Source organism: Oncorhynchus kisutch, linkage group LG9 (assembly GCF_002021735.2).
Source record: "Oncorhynchus kisutch isolate 150728-3 linkage group LG9, Okis_V2, whole genome shotgun sequence".
In the NCBI taxonomy this organism is placed as follows: domain Eukaryota; kingdom Metazoa; phylum Chordata; class Actinopteri; order Salmoniformes; family Salmonidae; genus Oncorhynchus; species Oncorhynchus kisutch.
Window position 1 is genome coordinate 289,393 of NC_034182.2, and position 22,743 is coordinate 312,135.

A 22,743-nucleotide genomic window follows, 5' to 3' on the forward strand; every position below is an offset into this window, starting at 1 on the left:
ACCTGTGGATGTATTTCAAGGCCTACCTTCAAAGTCAGTGCCTCTTTGTTTGACATCATGGGAAAATCAAAAGAAATCAGCCAAGACCTCAGAAAAAAAATTGTAGACCTCCACAAGTCTGGTTCATCCTTGGGAGCAATTTCTAAACACCTGAAGGTACCACGTTCATCTGTACAAACAATAGTACGCAAGTATAACCGCCATGGGACCACGCAGCCATCATACCGCTCAGGAAGGAGACGTGTTCTGTCTCCTAGAGATGAACGTACTTTGGTGCGAAAAGTGCCAATCAATCCCACAACAACAGCAAAGGACCTTGTGAGGATGCTGGAGGAAACAGGTACAAAAGTATCTATATCCACAGTAAAACGAGTCCTATATCGATACAACCTGAAAGGCCGCTCAGCAGGGAAGAAGCCACTGCTCCAAAACTGCCTTTAAAAAGCCAGACTACGGTTTGCAACTGCACATGGGGACGAAGATCATACTTTTTTTCCGTACTTTTTGTTCAAATGTCTTCTGGTTTGATGAAATAAAAATAGAACTGTTTAGCCATAATGACCATCGTTATATTTGGAGGGAAAAGGGGGAGACTTGCAAGCCGAAGAACACCATCCCAAACGTGATGCACGGGGGTGGCAGCATTATTTTGTGGGGGTGCTTTGCTGCTGGAGGGACTGGTGCACTTCACAAAATAGATGGCCTCATGAGGAAGGAAAATTATGTGGATATATTGAAGCATCATCTCAAGACATCAGTCAGGAAGCTAAAGCTTGGTCGCAAATGGGTCTTTCAAATGGACAATGACCCCAAGCATACTTCCAAACTTGTGGCAAAATGGCTTAAGGACAACAAAGTCACGGAATTTGAGTGGCCATCACAAACCCGCAAACCCTAAAATTATGACCCAAGTTAAACAATTTAAAGGCAATGCTACCAAATACTAATTGAGTGTATGTAAATTTCTGACCCACTGGGAATGTGATGAAAGAAATAAAAGATGAAATAAATAATTCTCTCAACTATTATTCTGACATTTCACATTCTAAAAGTAAGGTGGTGATCCTAACTGATCAAAGACAGGGACTTTTTGATAGGATTAAATGTCAGGAATTGTGAAAAATGTAGTTTAAATGTAGTTGGCTAAAGTGTATGTAAACTTCCAACTGCAACTGTACATACATACAGAGATGCACACAGATTGACGCACACAGAGACAAAGAAATGCACACATTCAGAGATACACACACAGAAACACACACAGACAAATGGAACGCATCAATACTGTACACAGACACACACATAGAGATACACACACACACAGCCTTGTGCAGTGTTAACAGAAGCATCTCTCTCTCTCTCTCTCTCTCTCTCTCTCTCTCTCTCTCTCTCTCTCTCTCTCTCTCAGCCTCATTAATCCACCATTCCAGCCAAGTCTGCTGTATACAGTAGAACTGAGTTCCATGTATGTGTGTGTGTGTCTTTGAGCGTCCCTTTGTGTGTCTTTGAGCATCCCTCTGTGTGTGTGTGTCTTTGAGCGTCCCTCTGTGTGTGTGTGTGTGTGTGTCTTTGCGCGTCCCTCTGTGTGTGTGTCTCTGTCTGTCTCTGTATACACTACCGTCACTCTCACTCCCATCACTTGCCCCGAGGACAGAAATGGGCAAAAATAGCCTGAGCTACAAAAGAGCTACTGAGGATACAAGCAACTACAGGGCGCCATGGGAAATCATCTCTCTCTCTCTCTCTCTCTCTCTCTCTCTCTCTCTCTCTTGACCATGGAGGTGTGTGAGTCTTAGGAAGAGAGAAACGTTTAGCATATACACCCAATAAAGTATGTGTGACTATGGGAGGCCTGGTGAATGTAGTTGTGTTTGTGTACATTTATGTGTTTAATATTGCCTTTCCCACAGACCAATACTATGTAGTGTAAAATGTCCAGCTTCAAATGGAAGCTGCCTGAACATCACAGGTAGTAAAGTGTTTGTGCTATCTGTTTGGTGTTTTACTCTGTGTGACATATGGGGTTAGCAAACCTCCAGGGCCCTAGTCGGTACAGCTCCCCCTGTTATACAGACCTATTACTGGGTCATGATTCTTCATTATCTACAGCACATTTACGAGGGATTGGAGGTTTAGGAGACATATTTTAGCCAAGCCAAGTGAGCGACTGCGGCCAAAAGATACTGGCGCCAGGAAATCGATGAGGTGCCAGTGTTAAGTCCTATAGAGAGGGGGAGATGCACAGAGACACACACTGAGACCCTGGTTCCGATAGTGCAAGCTGTTGTATTTGCGTCAGGTCAGCTTTGGCTTATGTCAGATGCATCGATACACAGACACACTGCCAGATATATGTCATACACACGCACGTAGGCACATATGCACGTAGAATTTTTACTTCAATGCCAGGTTTAGTATCACAATACTCAATACCATCATGATACTTCATACCAAAGTGAGACCAAAACGATACCAATGCAAAAAACAAAACAAAAAACGTATTAGCTAAATGAATGGCCCTTGATCCAGACAGATCTTGTGTGTTCAATATCATTTGAAATGTTTGATTTTCAAATGTATGCATTAATGACTCACCACGTTTTTTTTAACCAATCTACATAACAGCATAATGGTAATAATTTATTTAAATGGTAAATCTCTATTGATCATCTGGGTAAATCAAGATGTAGCCTAGGCCTGTTCACAATACAGGTGAATGTATATTCAATAGAAGTGTGTTCATGCATTGAGTTATTGAGCTTGTTTTAGTTGATTTCATGGGGCTATAAATGAAAAACAATATGTTTACCTTCCAATTGTGACTTATTTTACTGTACTGATCAACAACATTTGCATAGAAGAAGCAATATCTTATTTTATAAAAGTGCGCGCTGTCTCTTTAAGACCCATGATGTCATTCACACACAGTCAGTTTTCTTGCCTGAAGCAAAGATGATCTTGACTGGGGCAGATGTTAGCCGGGGTAAACGAGTGAATGAATTACGTTTTTGGTGACAATTAGCTTTGTAATCAGCAATATTTTGAAATACTAGGGCTGTGATTGGTGTTGGCTTCAGCTGTAAGTTAGCAAGGAAAGTTAGCCTACAACGCTGGAAACGACCGGTATCTTCTTGCACTGTAGTGTTCTAGCCTGTAATGGACATTGTTTTGGGAACAGTAATTAGAAGTTTCAACATTTCTACTGTGTTGCATTATTAAAGTGTGTTAACTTTTATACAGCATAAGCATATGCAGCCCAGTTAGTTCAGCGGTTACTTAGAACAGGCTAGAGCTAGCAATGAGGAAGTGGAGCGGGCACCGTGCTCTAGAGCTAGCAATGAGGAAGTGGAGCGGGCACCGTGCTCTAGAGCTAGCAATGAGGAAGTGGAGCGGGCACCGTGCTCTAGAGCTAGCAATGAGGAAGTGGAGCGGGCACCGTGCTCTAGAGCTATAAGGAGACATCTGCTGATAGACAGACTTGACAGGCACGGTGCTCTAGAACTATAAGGAGGCATCAGCTGATAGACAGACTTGACAGGCACCGTGCTCTAGAGCTAGCAATGAGGAAGTGGAGCGGGCACCGTGCTCTAGAGCTAGCAATGAGGAAGTGGAGCAGGCACCGTGCTCTAGAGCTAGCAATGAGGAAGTGGAGCAGGCACCGTGCTCTAGAGCTAGCAAGGAGGAAGTGGAGTGGGCACCGTGCTCTAGAGCTAGCAATGAGGAAGTGGAGCGGGTACCGTGCTCTAGAGCTAGCAATGAGGAAGTGGAGCGGGCACCGTGCTCTAGAGCTAGCAATGAGGAAGTGGAGCGGGCACCGTGCTCTAGAGCTAGCAATGAGGAAGTGGAGCGGGCACCGTGCTCTAGAGCTATAAGGAGACATCTGCTGATAGACAGACTTGACAGGCACGGTGCTCTAGAACTATAAGGAGGCATCAGCTGATAGACAGACTTGACAGGCACCGTGCTCTAGAGCTATAAGGAGACATCTGCTGATAGACAGACTTGACAGGCACGATGCTCTAGAACTATAAGGAGGCATCAGCTGATAGACAGACTTGACAGGCACCGTGCTCTAGAGCTATAAGGAGGCATCAGCTGGGCTGATAGACAGACTTGACAAAAGTAACAAAAGTTCTATTACAGAATCGTTTTTCATGTTCTACTATCGGTATACCGTGCAACACTAAGGGACACACACACACACACACACACACACACACACACACACACACACACACACACACACACACACACACACACACACACACACACACACACACGCTTGTGAAAGACGCAGACCTTTATTTCCCATGCTCAGGTTAAACCTCCTGGACTCAAAAACACTTCCAAAGGAGAGTCACTTTTGAAAATGCTTTTAAGTCTAGGAGTAGGTTTAACCTGGACCTGTGACGCATTTGGGTATCAGCGATTCTACATCTTCTGACTGGTCTAGTCTTTCACAGGTGTTTAGGAACTTGACATGCTGATCAATATCTTGAATTGTAGCATTAGTTGTAGCCTTTAGTTGAAAGGGAATGGGAGAAAGGGTAGAGGAGGCAGGGGGAGGGGAAAGAAGAAAATGATTGTGATGGAAACTGAGGGAGATGTTTAAGAGAAGAAAGACGTGATTAGCAGAGGTAGAGAAGGGTGAGTGTGATGGAAACTGAGGGAGATGTTTAAGAGAAGAGAGACGTGATTAGCGGAGGTAGAGAAGGGTGAGTGTGATGGAAACTGAGGGAGATGTTTAAGAGAAGAGAGACGTGATTAGCGGAGGTAGAGAAGGATGAGTGTGAAAAAAGGAGAGGAGGTGGTTGGGAGAGGAGGAACAGGATGACTGAGGAAAGCAGTAGGAGGGGTTGGATGTCATGTCACAGAGGATGTACGTGTGCCAGCTACATGCTGCTTTAATATAATGCTAACAAGCTATTGAGTATAAAACTACTTTTGTTAGCATCAGGGTTAGGGGAGAGGAGACTAGTATTGTTAACATTAGCGCTAGTGGAGAGGGGGCTAGTTTTGTCAGCATTGACTCCTGGGACTTTTCTATTGGTTCCAGACCAACAGGCAAAATCAATCAAGCCCAGCTAAACTACGTTGAACACAAATATGAACACAACATGCAACAATTTCAAAGATCTAACTGAGTTACAGTTCATATAAGGAAATCAGTCAATTGAAATAAATTCATTAGGCCCTAATCTATGGATTCCACATGACTGGGAATACATTCATTAGGCCCTAATCTATGGATTTCACATGACTGGGAATACAGATATGCATCTGTTGGTCACAGATACCTTAAAAGAAAGTAGGGGTGTCTGGTCTGACCACAATTAGCCTTATGCAGAAAGAGACATCTCTTTCACATAGAGTTGATCAGGTTGTTGATTGTGGCCTATGGAATGTTTTCCCACTCTTCAAGTTGCTGTGTGAAGTTGCTGGATATTGGCGGGAACTGGAACACACTGTCGGACACGTCGATCCAGAGCATCCTAAACATGCTCAATGGGAGACATGTATGGTGAGTTTGAAGGCCATGGAAGAACTGTACAGATCCTTGCGATATGGGGCTGTGCATCATCATGCTGAAACATGAGGTGATGGCGGCGGATGAATGGCACGACAATGGGCCTCAGGATCTCATCACGGTATATCTGTACATTCAAATTGCCATCGATAAAATGCAATTGGTCGTTGTCCATAGCTTTTGCCTGCCTATACCATAACACCACCACCACTATGGGGCACTCTGTTCACAACGTTGACATCAGCAAACCGCTCACCCACACAATGCCATATACGCTGTCTGCCATCTGCCCAATATAGTTAAAACCGGGATTCATCTGTGAAGAGCACACTTCTGCAGCGTGACAGTGTCCATCGAAGGTGAGCATTTCCCCACTGAAGTCGGTTACGACGCTGAACTGCAGTCAGGTCAAGACCCTGGTTATGACGAAGAGGACGCAGAGGAACTTCCCTGACACGGTTTCTGACTGTTTGTGCAGAGATTGTTTTGCTGTACAAACCCACAGTTTCATCAGCTGTACAGGTGCCTGGTCTCTTTGATCCCAGGTCTGTCAGTTACAAAGTGATACAGTCTCTTTCTCTCTCACCCCAAACAGAGAAGCAAAAACAGCAGCTGAACTCCTAATGCCGCTCATTACCGCAGGCTGTTGTGGGTCTTAATTATCCCTCCTTTAAAACTGAAAGGGGGAGAGTAGATCCCCCATCTCCATCCCTCTCTCATTGCCTCCAGTATCACAGGCAAGCTGGCATCTCACACCTGTCCATCTGTATAGACATACCCACTAGGGGAAACCCGATAGCACACAGACACACACACACACACCAGCTGATAAGCCCATTTTAACTGCAGCTGGTGAACCAACCTAATGTACTACGTAAGATAAGATGAAGCAAAAAGCCGATACACACAAAATAACACTGGGTTCAAAGTTCAGTAGACAGATGGCAAAACGGAAGAACACTTCAGACAGACAGACGGACACACCCACCTACCTAGTTTTGCTGGGTCTTCCTTTCTCCTCCTTTACTAAGTTCTCTCTCACCTAGCTCAGAGTAAATATAGTGCTGTCTCTCACCTCCCCTGTCAGTATCCCTTAACAGACACCCCAACCTCCTGGGAAACAAACCCAAACCACCCTGGACACCACAGCACCTCTTTACTGCTGTCAAACACGAGGAAAAGACAATACTGAGGTACACATTTGTTGGTGTCAGAGAGTATTTGTTGTGTAATTGTATTTGGGAAGTGTCTGTATGGTTAGTAGAAAGGTTTGGAATGTAATGCTGGATAGTTGAATCCATGTTGTGAATATTTCATTGGACATTGTGTGTTGGATGACATGAAAATGTTGCCTGCTGTCAATAGCAGATAAGAGAACATTCTAATGAACAGCTCAACTCCTTACTTGACCTTCACACTAACTAAGACTTTCTAGCCCACACAGCTTTGACACCTGCTACAGAACTGTAGCGATGCGGGTCTACTGTACAGTACACCAAGCAACGTATTCTCAACACTGGGGAGGTTGCTAAGGATTCAACCTTCTATGAAAACAACCTAACCAGAGAAATGGCAAAGTATTGTTTCTATGACAACATGGTGCACAGTTGAACCAAATGATTTTGATGGCCTAGTTGGTTAAAGTGTGATACTCCCATCACCAGAGACCAGATTTGGCCCATTTAAAAGCAGGTTAAATCACTACATTTATATCCATATTTCTGGGGGAAATGATTTCATATCAGAAGCCTACCCTATTAAAATGATAGAAGAAACACTAATACTGACGAGCTTATTTCCTGTCTGCACCAGGTGAAGTCACCTCAAATATCCCCTCCCTTCTCCACCCATTGTAATTCTCATGTCAGACTTGACCATTTAGGAGGTAAAACCCTGGCAGGATTCTCCTCTGTAATAAAAGGATATCACTCCGACCTTCACGTTGCTTCCCTCCCCTGAGAGGAGGAACCAATGACCCAACATGGAGGATAGACTCATGTATTATTATGTGTGTGTGTGTGTGTGTGTGTGTGTGTGTGTGTGTGTGTGTGTGTGTGTGTGTGTGTGTGTGTGTGTGTGTGTGTGTGTGTGTGTATATGTAATAATGTGTGTGTGTGTATGTATATGTATATGTGTGCTTAGCAAACAGCAGCATGGCTGATTCACAACCCACAGGGATGAGAGGGTGGATCCCACATAATGCCATAAAGTCATAAAGCCATACAGCAATACAGCCATATAGTTACACAGTCACACAGCCACACAGCCACATAGCCACATAGCCACACAGCCACGTAGCCATATAACCACATAGCCACACAGCCACATAGCCATATAACCACATAGCCACACAGCCACGTAGCCATATAACCACATAGCCACACAGCCACATAGCCATATAACCACATAGCCACACAGCCACGTAGCCATATAACCACATAGCCACACAGCCACATAGCCATATAACCACATAGCCACATAGCCACATAGCCATATAACCACATAGCCACATAGCCACACAGCCATATAGCCACACAGCCATATAGCCATACAGCCACATGGCCATACAGCCACATAGCCATACAGCCACTAAGCCACACGGCTATACAGCCATATGGCCATGCAGCCATACAGCCACACAGCCATACAGCCACACAGCCATACAGCCACACGGCCATACAAATGTGAGGATGCTGATGATTATACATCCCCCATTACTACTATGATGACCAACTGATGGCACACACACACACACTCTGTGAAATGACTCATCATTTCTCTTATCTTAATGAGGCGCTGGACAAGACTGGACAAGACTGGGCACTTAATGACACTTCAAGGAATTGAAGCTGCTGAGCTCTTTTACCAGGAATGCTTTGTAATTGGCTAGTTAGGAAAACACAAACATCCATTAGCATCCTATCTTTAATCAAGAGGTCAATGTAATGGCTTAAAGGGGTTAAATAATTTCAATATGACAAGGTTGTAGTGTTACACTCATGTGCGTATACATGTTTGTGTGTGGCTAACTGTCTGTGTGTGGAAGTCTGTGATTGTGTGTGGATCACTGTGTCTGTATCACTGTGTTTGTGTGTGTGTGTGTGTGTGTGTGTGTGTGTGTGTGTGTGTGAGAGAGAGAGAGAGACAGAGAGACAGAGAGTGTGTGCACGTGTGTATTTGACAAATACAGAGATGGAGAGACAGGATGCTTTTTATGGTGGTGATCTGGTGGAAGGGTGATGTCCAGGGACCGTAGGCTGCAGATCTCTGATAGCGTCAGTGATGACAAGGATAAAAGTGGTTTGAAGCCGAAGCGACAGATCTTGTGGCTGACTGGCTGGCTCTGTCCGGGCTCTCATTACTCCCTATCAGTAGCAATCTGGAACCATCTCTCTGCCTCTCGAGCTGCTCTCTGGGGTGTAAATGGATGGACCAGTCAAGCTGCAAAAGCCAATGACCTGTGGTGGTGGCACGGCATCCTGGACTGTAGGGAGAGGGACCTCTACATGGGGCTGGATTATGATATTATTCATGAAATCATATATAATAAAGGTGAAATCCTACGGCTCTCTGTTTCTTTCCTCTCTTGCTCCACTCTATTTCCTTCCTTCCTTCCTTCCTTCCTTCCTTCCTTCCTTCCTTCCTTCCTTCCTTCCTTCCTTCCTTCCTTCCTTCCTTCCTTCCTTCCTTCCTTCCTTCCTTCCTTCCTTCCAGCCTTCCAGCCTTCCTTCCTTCTCTCTCTCTCTCTCTCTCTCTCTCTCTCTCTCTCTCTCTCTCTCTCTCTCTCTCTCTCTCTCTCTCCTCTTCTCCCTTGCTCCTTTTTACACACACTCTCCATTTCAATCGTATGATAACAAAATGTCATTCTAAACTTCATGCCAACCATTTAACATGGAGAACGTGATGAGGTAATCATTAAGGTATCTTTACTTTTACTCAAGTATGACAATTGGGTACTTTTTCCACCACTGCTTAGCAGGCCTCACACCATCTGGTATGGATTTAGCATAAGTCCTGCATTTAAGCCAGGCACAGGAGGGCACACACCCACGTTACTGGCCTGTGGAGGCACACAAAACGGGTGTGCAGGAAAAAGGGTGTTTACTTGAAATGGAGACTGGAGGCGTGGCCAGACCCATGCTGACTACACCCCGAGAGAGAAAGAGAGAATATGTATGTGTATGTGTGAATGTGTGTGTTATTTTACCAATACTCTTACAGTACATCTACACATACAGTACAACATCTCTCCATCATTAGTCCTACTTACATTAGCTCTGGTGTGCTACAGTGTAAGACCCAAAGTCCCTAGGAATCAAATGTTTACCATCGTTTCTTTCTCTCCTTTCTTGTCGAGATATTGAATATTAAACCGTCTTAACGGGTACAACACTTAAACCACAGTTCTCAGTGGAGCTCTTCTGTAATGACTTCTTCTTTAGTGCTGTGATTGTCAACTTGAGTCAGATAACCATGACAGGACAGAATTAGAGGCCCTCCGAGACGAAGGATTTGAACAGCTGTGTTCGTGGCGGTTTGTTGTCTTTCTTGCTGATGCACTATGGTTATTTTCAGAGATAGAGAGCCGGTTCGGTCCCAAGCGGGGGATGGGAAGAAAAAAACAATGCCGAAGTCATCGCACAACACAGGATAAACCGTTTACTGAATGCACACTTTTAATTGCCTGCCTTTGAGCTGGGTTTACTGAAAGATTGAATTGGTCTGAATTAAGACGTTTCAGTTCATCCCACTGTAGGGTCCTTGTCCGAAGCATTAGTGTTCCACTGACCTGTGGTGTGAGCTATAGCCTCGCATGTGGTTGGAATGTAAAACATAGATCAGGGATGGGCAACTTTGATGGGCTGGGGGCTACAAAAAAATCTGAACGCAGCAGAGAGACATTTTTTACATTTTAGAGTAAATGTGCAATTCTACACATTTTGCCATGGGGTGTAGAGAAAATGTTGCAGTTTTAAAGCAAGTTTGCTGCAATTCTACACATTTTGCCATGTGGCGGGGAGAACATTTAGCAATTTTATAACTAATTTCCTGCAATTATACAAATTTTGCAATGGGGCAGAAAGGAAAATGTGCTGTTTTAATATGATATCTGAGTGAGACTGACAAACAAAATCAATGGGGGCCCCCCAGCCGATCATTCGACCACAATAACAAGTTTAAATAGCTGGCTGCTAAAATAACTTAGCAATCTTCAAATGTTTTGATTACGTGGGCTAATGAATTAACTATCAGTGACTGACACAACAGAAAAACTGCTGATGCACAACCACATTTCGAAACGGCATATTGTGTATTCTACTATTAGTTCCAAAAGTTTGTTGTACTATGGGGCGGCAGGTAGCCTAGTGATTAAAGCGTTGGGAAGTAACCAAAAGGTTGCTGGATCGAATCCCGAGGAGACAAGGTAAAAATCTGTCGTTCTGCCCCTGAACAAGGCAGTTAAAACCACTGTTCCCCGGTAGGCCGTCATTGTAAATAAGAATTTGTTCTTAACTAACTTGCCTAGTTAAATTAAAGTAAAATGTAAAAAATAATACTAATATTTTTGTGGAAAATGATGTGAGGGCCTTCAAAAGTGGGGTCGCGGGCCAACAGTTGCTCATCCTTAATATACTGTACATCATGCTGAATTTAGGACATGGGACTAAGGGGCGCAGTGGTCTGGGGTTATGGTCTTGTGTCATTAAGTCATAGGGCCTAATATGTGTTCATCCTGATGGATGCACTGTATAAAATTGTTTTGTGTAGATGGGTCAGCTAGACACACACAAACACACACAGCCTCCACCCTGGCTCTGCTGTGGAATGTCTGCACCCGCTGCCCCAGTCATTCTGACATGCCTTGGTAAACCTCTGTGCCATTACCATGTCATTCTGACATGCCTTGGTAAACCTCTGTGCCATTACCATGTCATTCTGACATGCCTTGGTAAACCTCTGTGCCATTACCATGCATTATGAAACAACTATCTGTTAAGTTATATAAAAGTAAAAAGCTTGCCTGAAATAGAATAGGCTACAATGGCCCTGTGTCTGCGCATAGCCCAAGTTTTACGAAACCGTGGGTCCGGTTTTCTAATAATGATCATAAAACATCATTACTGATTAAAGTCAACATTTTATTCATCCACTACAACAACTATGTATTAGAGTGAGTGAGCATTTTTACAAGGTCCACACTAACTATCATTTTCTTTGTTTTTCTGTCTTACAGAAAGAATGGTTATGTCTCAACTGCCAGACCCAAAGAGCTCTCTCTGGCCAGCTGGGCGATATGCCCCCTCCACCATCTCCTGTGAAGAAGCAACTACCCACACCTACCCCTACCCCTCCTGCCTCCCCTGCCAAATTCCCTGACTCCCCAGTTGCTGCTGCCTCTCCATTAACGGGAAGCCCCTCAGTCTCTCAGGTAGAGGCAGCAGCAGCAAAGGAAGACACCCAGCCGCTTCCCATGTCCAAGGTAGTAGCAGAACGCACCCCGCCCCAAACACCAGACGCTGCGTCTGCAAACACAGACACCACACCCATCCCACCTGAGCATGCCACCCCCCCTTCTGATAGTGTCCTAGAGGAGAAAGAACCAGAGCAGGCTGACACGATGGAAGCTATATCTGAGACTATACTGGATGAGCCTGTGACAGAGAGTGTAGTGGAGAGTGCTGTCGAAGCCTCAGCGGTGGAGAAAGACCCAGAGCAGGCTGAAGCAATAGAAGCTATATCTGAGACTATGTTGGATGAGCCTGTGCCAGAGAGTGTAGCGGAGAGTGCTGTTGAGGCCCCGGCAGTGGATCATCCAGAGAGTATGCCAGAGAAAGTTACAGAAGAACAGTCACCACCCGACACTACTCAGGCAGAATCAGATTTCCAGCCTGCAGTTGTAGAGGAGCCTGTCATTGCTCCCCCTGTAGAGAATGAGTCAGAAAAGCCTGTTGAGGCAGCACCCGAGCCAACTCCAAGCCCAGATAATGTGCAGAGTGAATCTACACCAGAGGAGATCTCACCGGCTCCCTCTGCAGGTAGTGAGAAAGAGGAGGCCATCCTAGAGAAGGTTATTGAAGAGGAAGCTAAGCCGGTAGAGCCAGAGGTGATTCCAACACCTGCAACGGTCACACAGGAAACTACTGTCCAACCTGACCAATCACCAGAGCCTGTACCGCCAGCTCCTGTAGTCACTGAGGAAGAAGGGACAGCAGTGGTGATTGAGGAAAAACCTAGCCAACCACCTAAAGCTGAGGATACAGCTCCTACACCTCCTGCAGTCACCGAGCAGGAGGAGAAACCTAAAGAGCCAGAGCCTCAAGCAACTACTGTTGAACAGCCTCCAACTGAGGTGTCTTCAGTACATGCAGGTCCAATAGCAGAGACTTCAGATGTGGAGACTAAGATGCCAGAGGTGGCTCCGGCTCCACCAGTTAAGGTTGTAGAGAATTCGGCCTCAGCTCCCGAAGCCCCTAATGAGCCGGTAGAGGATTGTGCATCTCCCAAACCAGCAGAGCTAGAGGCTGTGCCTTCACAAAAAGAGGAGGTACCCCCTGCAGTAGAAGAAACTCCCCCTGTAGTTGCTGAGAATGAACAACCTAAAGAGGTAGAGACCATTCCACAAACTGAGGCAGTTGAGTCTGTAGCCCCATCTCCTCCTCTAGTTACTGCTAAAGTTGAGAAGAAGCCTGTAGAGAAGGAGGAAGAGCCAATACCGCCAGCCCACGTAGAGGATAAACCTGTAGAGAAGGAGGAAGAGTCAATTCAGCCAGCCCAAGTTGAGGAGAAGCCTGTAGAGAAGCAGGCAGAGCCAATACCGCCAGCCCAAGTTGAGGAGAAGCCTGTAGAAGAGGCAGAGCCAATTCCACCAGCCCAAGTTGAGGAGAAGCCTGTAGAGGAGGAGGCAGAGCCAATACCCCCAGCCCAAGTTGAGGAGAAGCCTGTAGAGAAGGAGGCAGAGCCAATTCAGCCAGCCCAAGTTGAGGAGAAGCCTGTAGAGAAGGAGGCAGAGCCAATTCAGCCAGCCCAAGTTGAGGAGAAGCCTGTAGAGACGGAGGCAGAGCCAATTCAGCCAGCCCAAGTTGAGGAGAAGCCTGTAGAGAAGGAGGCAGAGCCAATTCAGCCAGTCCAAGTTGAGGAGAAGCCTGTAGAGAAGGAGGCAGAGCCAATTCCTCCAGCCCAAGTTGAGGAGAAGCCTGTAGAGAAGGAGGCAGAGCCAATTCAGCCAGTCCAAGTTGAGGAGAAGCCTGTAGAGAAGGAGGCAGAGCCAATTCCGCCAGCCCAAGTTGAGGAGAAGCCTGTAGAGAAGGAGGCAGAGCCAATTCAGCCAGTCCAAGTTGAGGAGAAGCCTGTAGAGAAGGAGGCAGAGCCAATTCCGCCAGCCCAAGTTGTGGAGAAGCCTGTAGAGAAGGAGGCAGAGCCAATTCAGCCAGTCCAAGTTGAGGAGAAGCCTGTAGAGAAGGAGGCAGAGCCAATTCCGCCAGGCCAAGTTGAGGAGAAGCCTGTAGAGAAGGAGGCAGAGCCAATTCCGCCAGCCCAAGTTGAGGAGAAGCCTGTAGAGAAGGAGGCAGAGCCAATTCCGCCAGCCCAAGTTGAGGAGAAGCCTGTAGAGAAGGAGGCAGTAGTAAAGAAAGTACCAGAGGCTTCTCCTGCACCTCCTGCTGCTGAACCAGAAAACGTTAGCCCTGAGAGTGATTACGAAAGGACAGAGTCAGAAACAGTGGTTGAACCCAGCCCAGAAGTCAAAGCCGAGGAGTCAGTTTCACCCACCGCTTTTGAGAAAAAAGTCCCTGAACAGCTCCCAGAACCTGAACCACAATCAGCTAAAGTTGATCAGATCCCACCTCAGGGGGCTGTAGAAGCTCCAGCACCAGTAGTAGAAAAAAACACAAATGAAACTGAAACGGAGGCTGGAGCAGAACGTGTAGGTCATAAAGACGAAAATCTGACATCTGTGTATACAAAGGTTGAACCAGAGCCAACAGCAGATAATAAGGCTGAAAAAACCCAGGATGAGTCTATTCCTCCAGCTTCTGAAGCTAAAGAGGAAGAAAAGGTCAGAGCAGAGCACTTAGAACAAGCTACAGAGGCAGCGTCACTATCATCTGCTGCTAGTGAGCCACAAGCCCCTGAGAACGTTTCTGAGGAGAAACCCACACAGGAAGGAAAAGAAGCTGCAAGCATAGCTGAAAATAAACAAGATGTGTCTATAGCTGAGAGTAGGGTGCCAACTCCTACTGTGTGTCATGAGAAAGCAGTGCAAGAGAAAGAATTATCCAAAGATGAATCCAAGCAAACTCCAAAGACAGACTCTGTGTCTGAGAGCATTCAGCCAGAGAAAGAGAAAGTGGTTGTGTCACCACCTGTAGTTAGTGAAAAGCAAGACATTTTTTCAGTATCAGAGGTGAAAGCTGTGAGTGACAGACAGGGCAGGGTAGAAGACAAAACAATACCAGAGCAGACTAAAATATCTGAAACTGTGTCTGAAAATGAGTCTATTGCCCCAGCCCCTGTAGTAGAACCTGACACCCTAGTCTCTGTAGTTGGTGAACAGGACGAAGACAAACCCCTGAATGAAGAGAAGATAATAGAGGCTGAACTGGATGCAGTTGGAGAGGTGACTGTAGTATGTAGCAACAGTAGTGGCTGAGAATTAGATGATTCAAGTCAGAAGGGATATTTTCACAAATGTTTGTACGGACCTTTTAGTTATGCAAAATAATCTACAGACAAAAAAAGCTCTCTTCCCTTTATACATCTTCATATATCAATTTTAAATGTTCCAAATAATATGTTATGTTTATGATCAATTATGGATGATTATCATCTACATATTTATTATACATTAATTGTGTTTTATTATTTAATTTACAGGCAACGCTGAAAGACCCTGGAGAAAAAAACACCATCGCCAAGGATAGCAGTCCCACCAGCCCCTCAGACCTTGCCAAGCTGGAGAGCACTGTCCTTCCCATACTAGAGGCCCAGGCTACACAACCAAAGGATAATTCAGACAAACTGACCGACTCACTCAAGACCAGACGCAAACTTGAGGTGCTACCCCTCTCACCTGAATCTCCCAGCACAGAGGATGACCCAGAACTCTCAGAGAAGAAGGACGCCTCAGCAAAGAAAAAGCTGCTGGTGCCGACAGACATCAGGGGTGACTCGTTGGAGGACAGCAGTGAGAGCTTAGGGAAAGATAGTCCCGTGTCAGGGGATGACGAAGACTTCATTCGTAAACAGATCATGGAGATGAGTGAGAACGAGGATGCTTCGCCGTCAGACGAAGAAAACCTAATCCGGCGAAAGATCCGAGATCATGAGAGGAAACGAATGGAGCAGGAGAAAGGGGAGGGGAAGGAGAGAAGCGCAATGGCAAAAGGCAGGCGGCTCCTCAAGAAGAACACCATCAGCCCTGAGGACGAAGATGAGCGGCAAATCTCACTGGATAAACCTGGCAAGGCATGGAAAGAGGGATCGGAACCCAAAGTCTCAGACTCTCAGGAAGGGGAACAGCCTTCGGCCGATAGAGTTGTGACAGTACGCCAATTCAGAACCATCGAGCTCAACACGACTACCACCCCTGTGTGCATACCGGGTACGTCAGATGATGGAGAGCTTGAGATGGAAAGCCTCACCAACTCCCCTGATGATCGCTCCAGGGGCGATGGGTCCTCCAGCCTGCACGCATCCAGCTTCACCCCTGGGACATCGCCTACATCCCTATCCTCTTTGGATGAGGACAGTGACAGCAGTAGTCCCAGCCGCATGCACAGTGGCGAGGGGAAACAGCACAGGAAAGCGAAGCATAGACAACAAGGCCAAGGTCTACCCACCATCGAAGACTCTTCTGAGGAAGAGGAGTTACGAGAGGAGGAGGAGCTGTTAAGAGAACAGGAGAAGCAGAAAGGCTCTGGGAAGAAGTCAAAGAAGGACAAAGAGGAGATCCGAGCTCAGAGGAGGCGGGAGCGTCCCAAAACGCCGCCCAGCAACCTCTCTCCCATTGAAGATGCCTCCCCAACAGAAGAGCTGAGGCAAGAGGCAGAGATGGAGGAGTTCAGGCGATCATCCTTATCCGATTTCTCTCCCAGCATCGAGTCAGAACCAGAGGGAGTTGGGATCAATGCTGCAAAGATTGCAGCAGTACAGAAAGTATATCAACTTCCTACATCTGTTTCTCTCTACTCTCCAACAGCTGATCAAGGTGCTAATAAAAGCCCTGAAAAACGAGCCCTGAAAACTGCAGACGAAGCCTACGAAGATATCATGCTAAAGGCTAAAACACCCACAAAGGAAAAGGTGGACATCCCTCCGGGGAAAGAGTCCCTCTATGGTGGGATGCTGATAGAAGATTATGCCTATGAGTCTCTTGTTGATGGAAATGGAAAGAAAGTCCAGCAGCAGGAGCCTGAGAAAATCTCAGTGCCAGCTCAGCCCAAAATACTGAGATCTCCAGATGAGGTTTACGAAGACATGATGGAGAAGAAGAAAGAATTCATGCAGCTGGAGCAGGAACTGAAAAAAGCACAGTCCGTGTCAGATAGACCCACACCAGAGATTGTATTGCAACCCACTGAGCCAACCAGATCCACAAGTGTTACAGTTACTATAGGCAAGGATGGGAAACCACTGCTCGATGCTGAGGCTACGTATGAGGAACTCATGAAGAAAGTTCTGACTCCTGGGACTAGCCCGACACAGCAGGGTCCTGATATATCTGGGGCGGCCCCTGGTGGTGAGATCGAAGGTACTGAATCCAGAAGGGCTCTGCGTCCCATACCAGACCTGAGGGTTACACAGTGCTCCTCAGGGGAGGAGGACGCTGATGAAGAGGCCACTGAGACCAAAAGTCAAGATAAGCCAAAGACTTCATCAGACATTCCTAAAGCTGATCAGGCACCCTTAACAGCTGCTGCAGAAACTGAGTCCAAATCAGTTGCTTGCAAGGTCCCCCCATCAACAACTTCAGACCAACCACAGACCCAATTTGAATCTTCCCAGGCTGACAAGCCTCTGGACATAACCCAACAGGATGTCATGGACTTGTCTAGTATAAAGTCCTCAGCCCCTGCTGTTGCCAGTGTATCGCCCTTACCCACCGTCCCTCAGTACACCCCCACTGTCCCCAGTGTAGTGTCGACCACCCCACCAGTGCCCCCCAAACCAGCCATCCTGCACAGGGCTCTGTCTCAGGAAAAAGCAGACATTCCTGAACCCCCTCCACTGCCCCCTCCCACGATGCCAAAGCCATCGGTTTACCCCAGGAAACCCCCTGTTCCGCTTCCATCTCAGGCTATAATCAGGTCAGAACATGTTGCCATGACAACAGCCCAAGGGTCTCCGGTAAGACAGCCTCATATCCCCCCACCGGTTCCTCCAAAGCCAGCAATCCCTGCTGGAATGGGGTACAGCCACAGGCCAGGGGAAAACGTCAAACCACCCCTTGCTCCAAAACCTGTCTCTCAGCCTGGCTCTCCTGCCCACATCCAATATCCAAGACCCACTGCCCTCCACACAGGCCATGCTGATATAGCCCTGAATCTGAGCCCCTCAGCTGAAAGCAGGCCAGGTCACTTCTCAGGTCATTCCTCGGGTCACTCCTCGGGTCACCCATCCCCCACTTCTCCGCGATACGGCAATCGACACGAAACTTATGTGGTTATAACTCTGCCATCCCAGCCCAACTCTCCAGTGGAAGGGATCACCACCCAGGCCCCATCCAGTCCTGGTCCAGCATCTCCTTCAAGACATGCCCAACCTCCACCTCAACCTCAACCCCAGAAACAACCACAGCCACTTCCACCACACACAAATAGGATGCCCCTGGCATTCACTCGCATCACTGAGTCCATGGAAAGTCAAGAGATATGTGGGCCAGAGAAAGTTGTGTCAAGCTCCTGTCATGTCATTGAGGCTATTTCAGCATCCGCTCCACCCCCAGAGGTCAGGTTAGGGCAGGTCACTCAGTTTGTGACGACAGAAGTTCAAAGAACCATGGTGTCTGTCCGACACGAAAGGTCACCGCCCCCACCTCCGGCCCCAAGAGCGAACGGTGTTCCAATCTCACTGGAGAAACCTAAACCACAACAGACACAGAGTGCACAGGGCTACCAGCCAGGGGAGGTAGTAGACCTTCGTACCATGAAGGTGAATTCAGAATCGGCCATGAAAGTGGTGGATCTGTCTTCTTCAGATGTTAGACGCCAGTCCCTGGCCACAGACATCAGCGGTCGTCAGACAAGCGCAGTGCAGTCCCCAGTGGTAAATCTCAGCACTGAGTCGACCAGTGTTTCCATAGTGACTGACAGCATCACCATAGTTACATGTGCTGCCACCATACAAAGTTACGAAAATACCAACATATCCCAAGTCCCTTCTCTGCCCCTTCAGCTTACAACCACAAACAAAGCCTTCGAGCCTGTTTGTCAGATTATCTATCGGCCCATAGATGCACAGCCCACAACCAGCAACAATGCTGAGATCCCGATTAACCTTTCTCTAGGACCTGGCACAGGCTTAGGGTCATTCCAGCCACCTGTCACTATCGCCCCTACCCCTGCCCAAGGGTGTGTGGCTAATGGTCTGAGCAGCGGGATGCCGACAGTAGCAGGTGCAGTGGACCTTAGCACAGCCAAACCCTTCAACACCGTGGTTTCGGTCGACGCTTCCTCCGCGGAAGTGGTCACGGCTGTGATCACAGAGGAGGATGGGAAACCCGTGGACCTGACGGCTGGGAGAAGAGCTGTCTGCTGTGATGTTGTCTACAAGCTGCCATTTACAGGTAGCTGCACCACCCAGCAGCCCACTACTCCATTGCCCGAAGACCGCTTCGGTTACCGAGACGACCACTACCAATATGACCGCTCACCGTACAACATGAGGGGCTTCGGTGGCATCAAACCCTCCATGTCCGACACCAATCTGGCTGAGGCCGGGCTTTTCCTCTATAAGAGCAAGAACAGTTACAATTTCCATGGCACCACAGATGGTGCAGTAGACCTGACATCCTCCAAGACATCTGATGCAGGTTTGTGCAGTGACATCGCCGACCTCTCGCTGAAATGTCACTTTGAGATGCCTCTGCTTATTCATGGCTGATCCTGTGGCATTTTAGTGCATTTTGTTGTTTCGTTCACTTCTTGTTTGCATGGACTTTTTGTTTTACCTTATTTTTTCGTTCTACCTTTATGATCTTTTTTTTTGGGTACACCGATGCATGTGCTTGCTGTTTGATTTGGCTCCACATCATCCATGATCTAGCAAGACTGGAGGTTTTTCCATTTTTGTTGTTGCTTTTTTATTTATTTGGATGGAGCATGGCTTTCGATGGAGCATTGCTTTCGATGGAGCATGGCTTTCTGTCTGATGTTTCACCACTAAGGCTACCTGTTTTTGTGGACTCAATAGATTTATTTTCCCCAACAGGTGTAGCTTTGGACTTCTCCACCAAAGGCTCAGGGTTATATTCAGGAATGATAATCCCCCCATATTCCCAAGCTAGAGTCAAAGGAGCTGTTGGGACACACTTTGGCACGAGCAGTGTCCTGAGATCCTCCAATGGGGTGGTGTACTCTTCAGTCTCAGTACCAATCCCATCCACCTACGCCATCACCACACAACCTGGGTCCATATTCAGCACCACTTACAACTCCCTGTCGGCGGGCATGCACACCAGCGACACCATGCCATCCCTGTCCACTCTCCAGAACCAGCCCATGACTCGGTCCCACAGCTTCATCTCCACCACCTCTGCAGACGATCAAGGGGATGTCCCCCTCAACCTGGAGCTTGCTAAAGATGGCATATCCACCTCCGTGGCCCTCAGCACCAAAACAGTCACCCTGGCCCTGGAAAGGCTGGACTCGTACACGGACGCGTCCCTAGATGCTATTGCCGCCTCGCTGGAGGCGCTGTCCTCGCCCTGTGTGCCAGGGGAGGGCCAGTACCAGATGCAGCGTGAGATTCTGGAGATGGAGAAGTTCAAACAGCAGCGGTTGGCTGAAGAACTGGAGTGGGAGCGTCAGGAGATCCAGCGCTTCCGTGAGCAGGAACAGATGCTGGTGCAGAAGGAGCTGGAGGAGCTGCAGTCCATGAAGCAGGCCATCCTGTGCCAGCAGGAGGATGAGCGCCAGGCCCACCTCATGATGCAAAAGGAAACCTATGCCCAGCAGCAGCAGCAGCTAGAGCAGATCCAGAGGCTCCAGGAGCAGCTCCGAGCACAGCTGGAGGAGCAGAAGTTCCGGAAGATGTACCCGGGGGAGGTGTTGCTGGGGCATGGCCAGCAGGAGGCAGTCGTCCTGGGGCCGGACGGCACCGAGCTGGCCCGGAAAATCATGGATAGTGGGTGTCAGACGGACGACGAGGACAGTGTTGTCGATAAAGCCTACACGGCAGGGAGGAAGAAGAGAAGCACGGCCAAGAAGAGCGTAGACAGCTGCGTGCAGACGGACGATGAGGACCAGGAGGAGTGGGAGCCTGCTCGGGCCAGACGTAGCAGGCCCCGCACGTCAAGGGGGGACAGAGGCGGACAGACTTCCGATATATCCATTCAGGCTCACTCTGAGATCTCCATACAGACGGACTCTACAGGGAATGTAAGAATGGACACCAGGATAGAGCTCTCCAACTCGGAAAGTCCACATTGGGAAGACAAGAGACGGCCCACGCCCTTGGAGATAGAACAGTCTGGCCACCTCAGAGCTGACCCCTCCTCACTTCAGGCCCCGCCCAAATCCCCCAATGTTCTCTACTCCCCCATATCACCCTGCATATCCCCGAGCAAATCCCTTGAGTTTGTGTCCTATGAGAAATCACTGGGTGATACAAGCCCACAGAGAATAAGAGGGAGTACTGATCCGACCAAAGTCTCTCCAACCGGCAGCCCCAAGGGACCTAAGGCCATGCAGAGATCCATGTCCGACCCCAAGCCCATGAGTCCAACTGGAGAGGAGGGGGCATCATCCAGTTTCCAGTATGGCGACGGTTCCTCCGTGAGTTCTGATTTAATCATTGTTTGCAATTGTGATGTGTTCTATTCAAATGGGCATAGAGTCTCTCCCTTAGGCACACAGGCTTTGTATAAAGGTCAGTTTTCTCACCCCAGGGAGAAACGGTACAAAAGGGCGCTAACTCTTGCATATTATTATTTATAGATAATTGGGTTTATTTTGTAATTTTATATTAAGACAACTAGAGTTAGAGTTTTTCGAAGTATGATATACTGTGACATTGGACAAACAAAGTAGAGCATAATCCAGGATAATATTCTGTTTTGAAACCAGATTTGGATGTATTTCCAGGTTGCACTTCTTGTCATAACACCACTCCACTATTGCCCTGAAAATGATGTCTTATTGCAGGTCCGTTTCTCTCATACACATCTAATGTAGCCCCCAGCTTGCTATTCATTTGGCGAGTTTGCTGTCTAAATTCATATGAGCCTCTCATAGAATGCCCTTTCAAAGGCATTGCTGCACTCAAGCTGATATATTTATAGTGGCATTTTAGTTTGAAGGCAAAGCCCGCAAGACTGGAGGCAATTTTCTACAAGAGTTTCCATTTTTCGTATTTCATACATTGAGTCATTGCACAGTGCCTCTTCAATGTGATTTGGGACTGGTAGCATCCTTGGTAGATAACCCACATTCTTTCTTTCCAACCAGACTAACTAGATCAGGATATATCTGAGGTACTGCAAATGACTTGGTCCAAAGGTTACAGCTATTCGTTTAGTATCTACTAGTTGTATTACAACAGAACATTTGAATTTCATAAACACCATGAAGTGTGTTCATATCATTTTTCAACTTGTTTCCATGGGACCGGTTGCAGACATAGTCAAAATGTACTGAAAGATGATTAAGTTAAGATATATACGTACAGTAGGTTATAAATACTAGAGTTGGGTGGTATCCAGAGACAGTGCCTTTGGAAAGTATTCAGACCCCGTGACTTTTTCCAAATGTTGTTACGTAACAGCCTTATTCTAAAATGGATAAAAAAATATATATCCCCCATCAATCCACACACAATAACCCATAACGACAAAGCAACAACAGTTTTTTATAATAAAAATGTATTATAATAAAAAACGGAAATATCACATTTACGTAAGTATTCAGACCATTTACTCAGTACTTTGTTGAAGCCCCTTTGGCATCTATTACAGCCTCAAGTCCTCTTGGGTATGACGCTACAAGCTTGACACACCTGTA

General features: G+C 47.1%; 1 protein-coding gene across 3 annotated transcripts in view; it reads left to right on the plus strand.

Moving 5' to 3' along the window:
• Positions 1-22,743, plus strand: part of pcloa (piccolo presynaptic cytomatrix protein a) — a 66,866-nt gene that overhangs the window by 12,536 nt on the left and 31,587 nt on the right. For 2 of the 3 annotated variants that reach the window (XM_031831410.1, XM_031831411.1), the window contains exons 3-5: positions 11,763-15,143; positions 15,401-19,556; positions 19,955-21,519. In XM_031831410.1, the coding sequence (XP_031687270.1) occupies positions 11,763-15,143; positions 15,401-19,556; positions 19,955-21,519 (9,102 nt within the window). The remainder of the gene's footprint in view (positions 1-11,762; positions 15,144-15,400; positions 19,557-19,954; positions 21,520-22,743) is intronic. The other variant, XM_031831412.1, reaches the window with a different exon arrangement.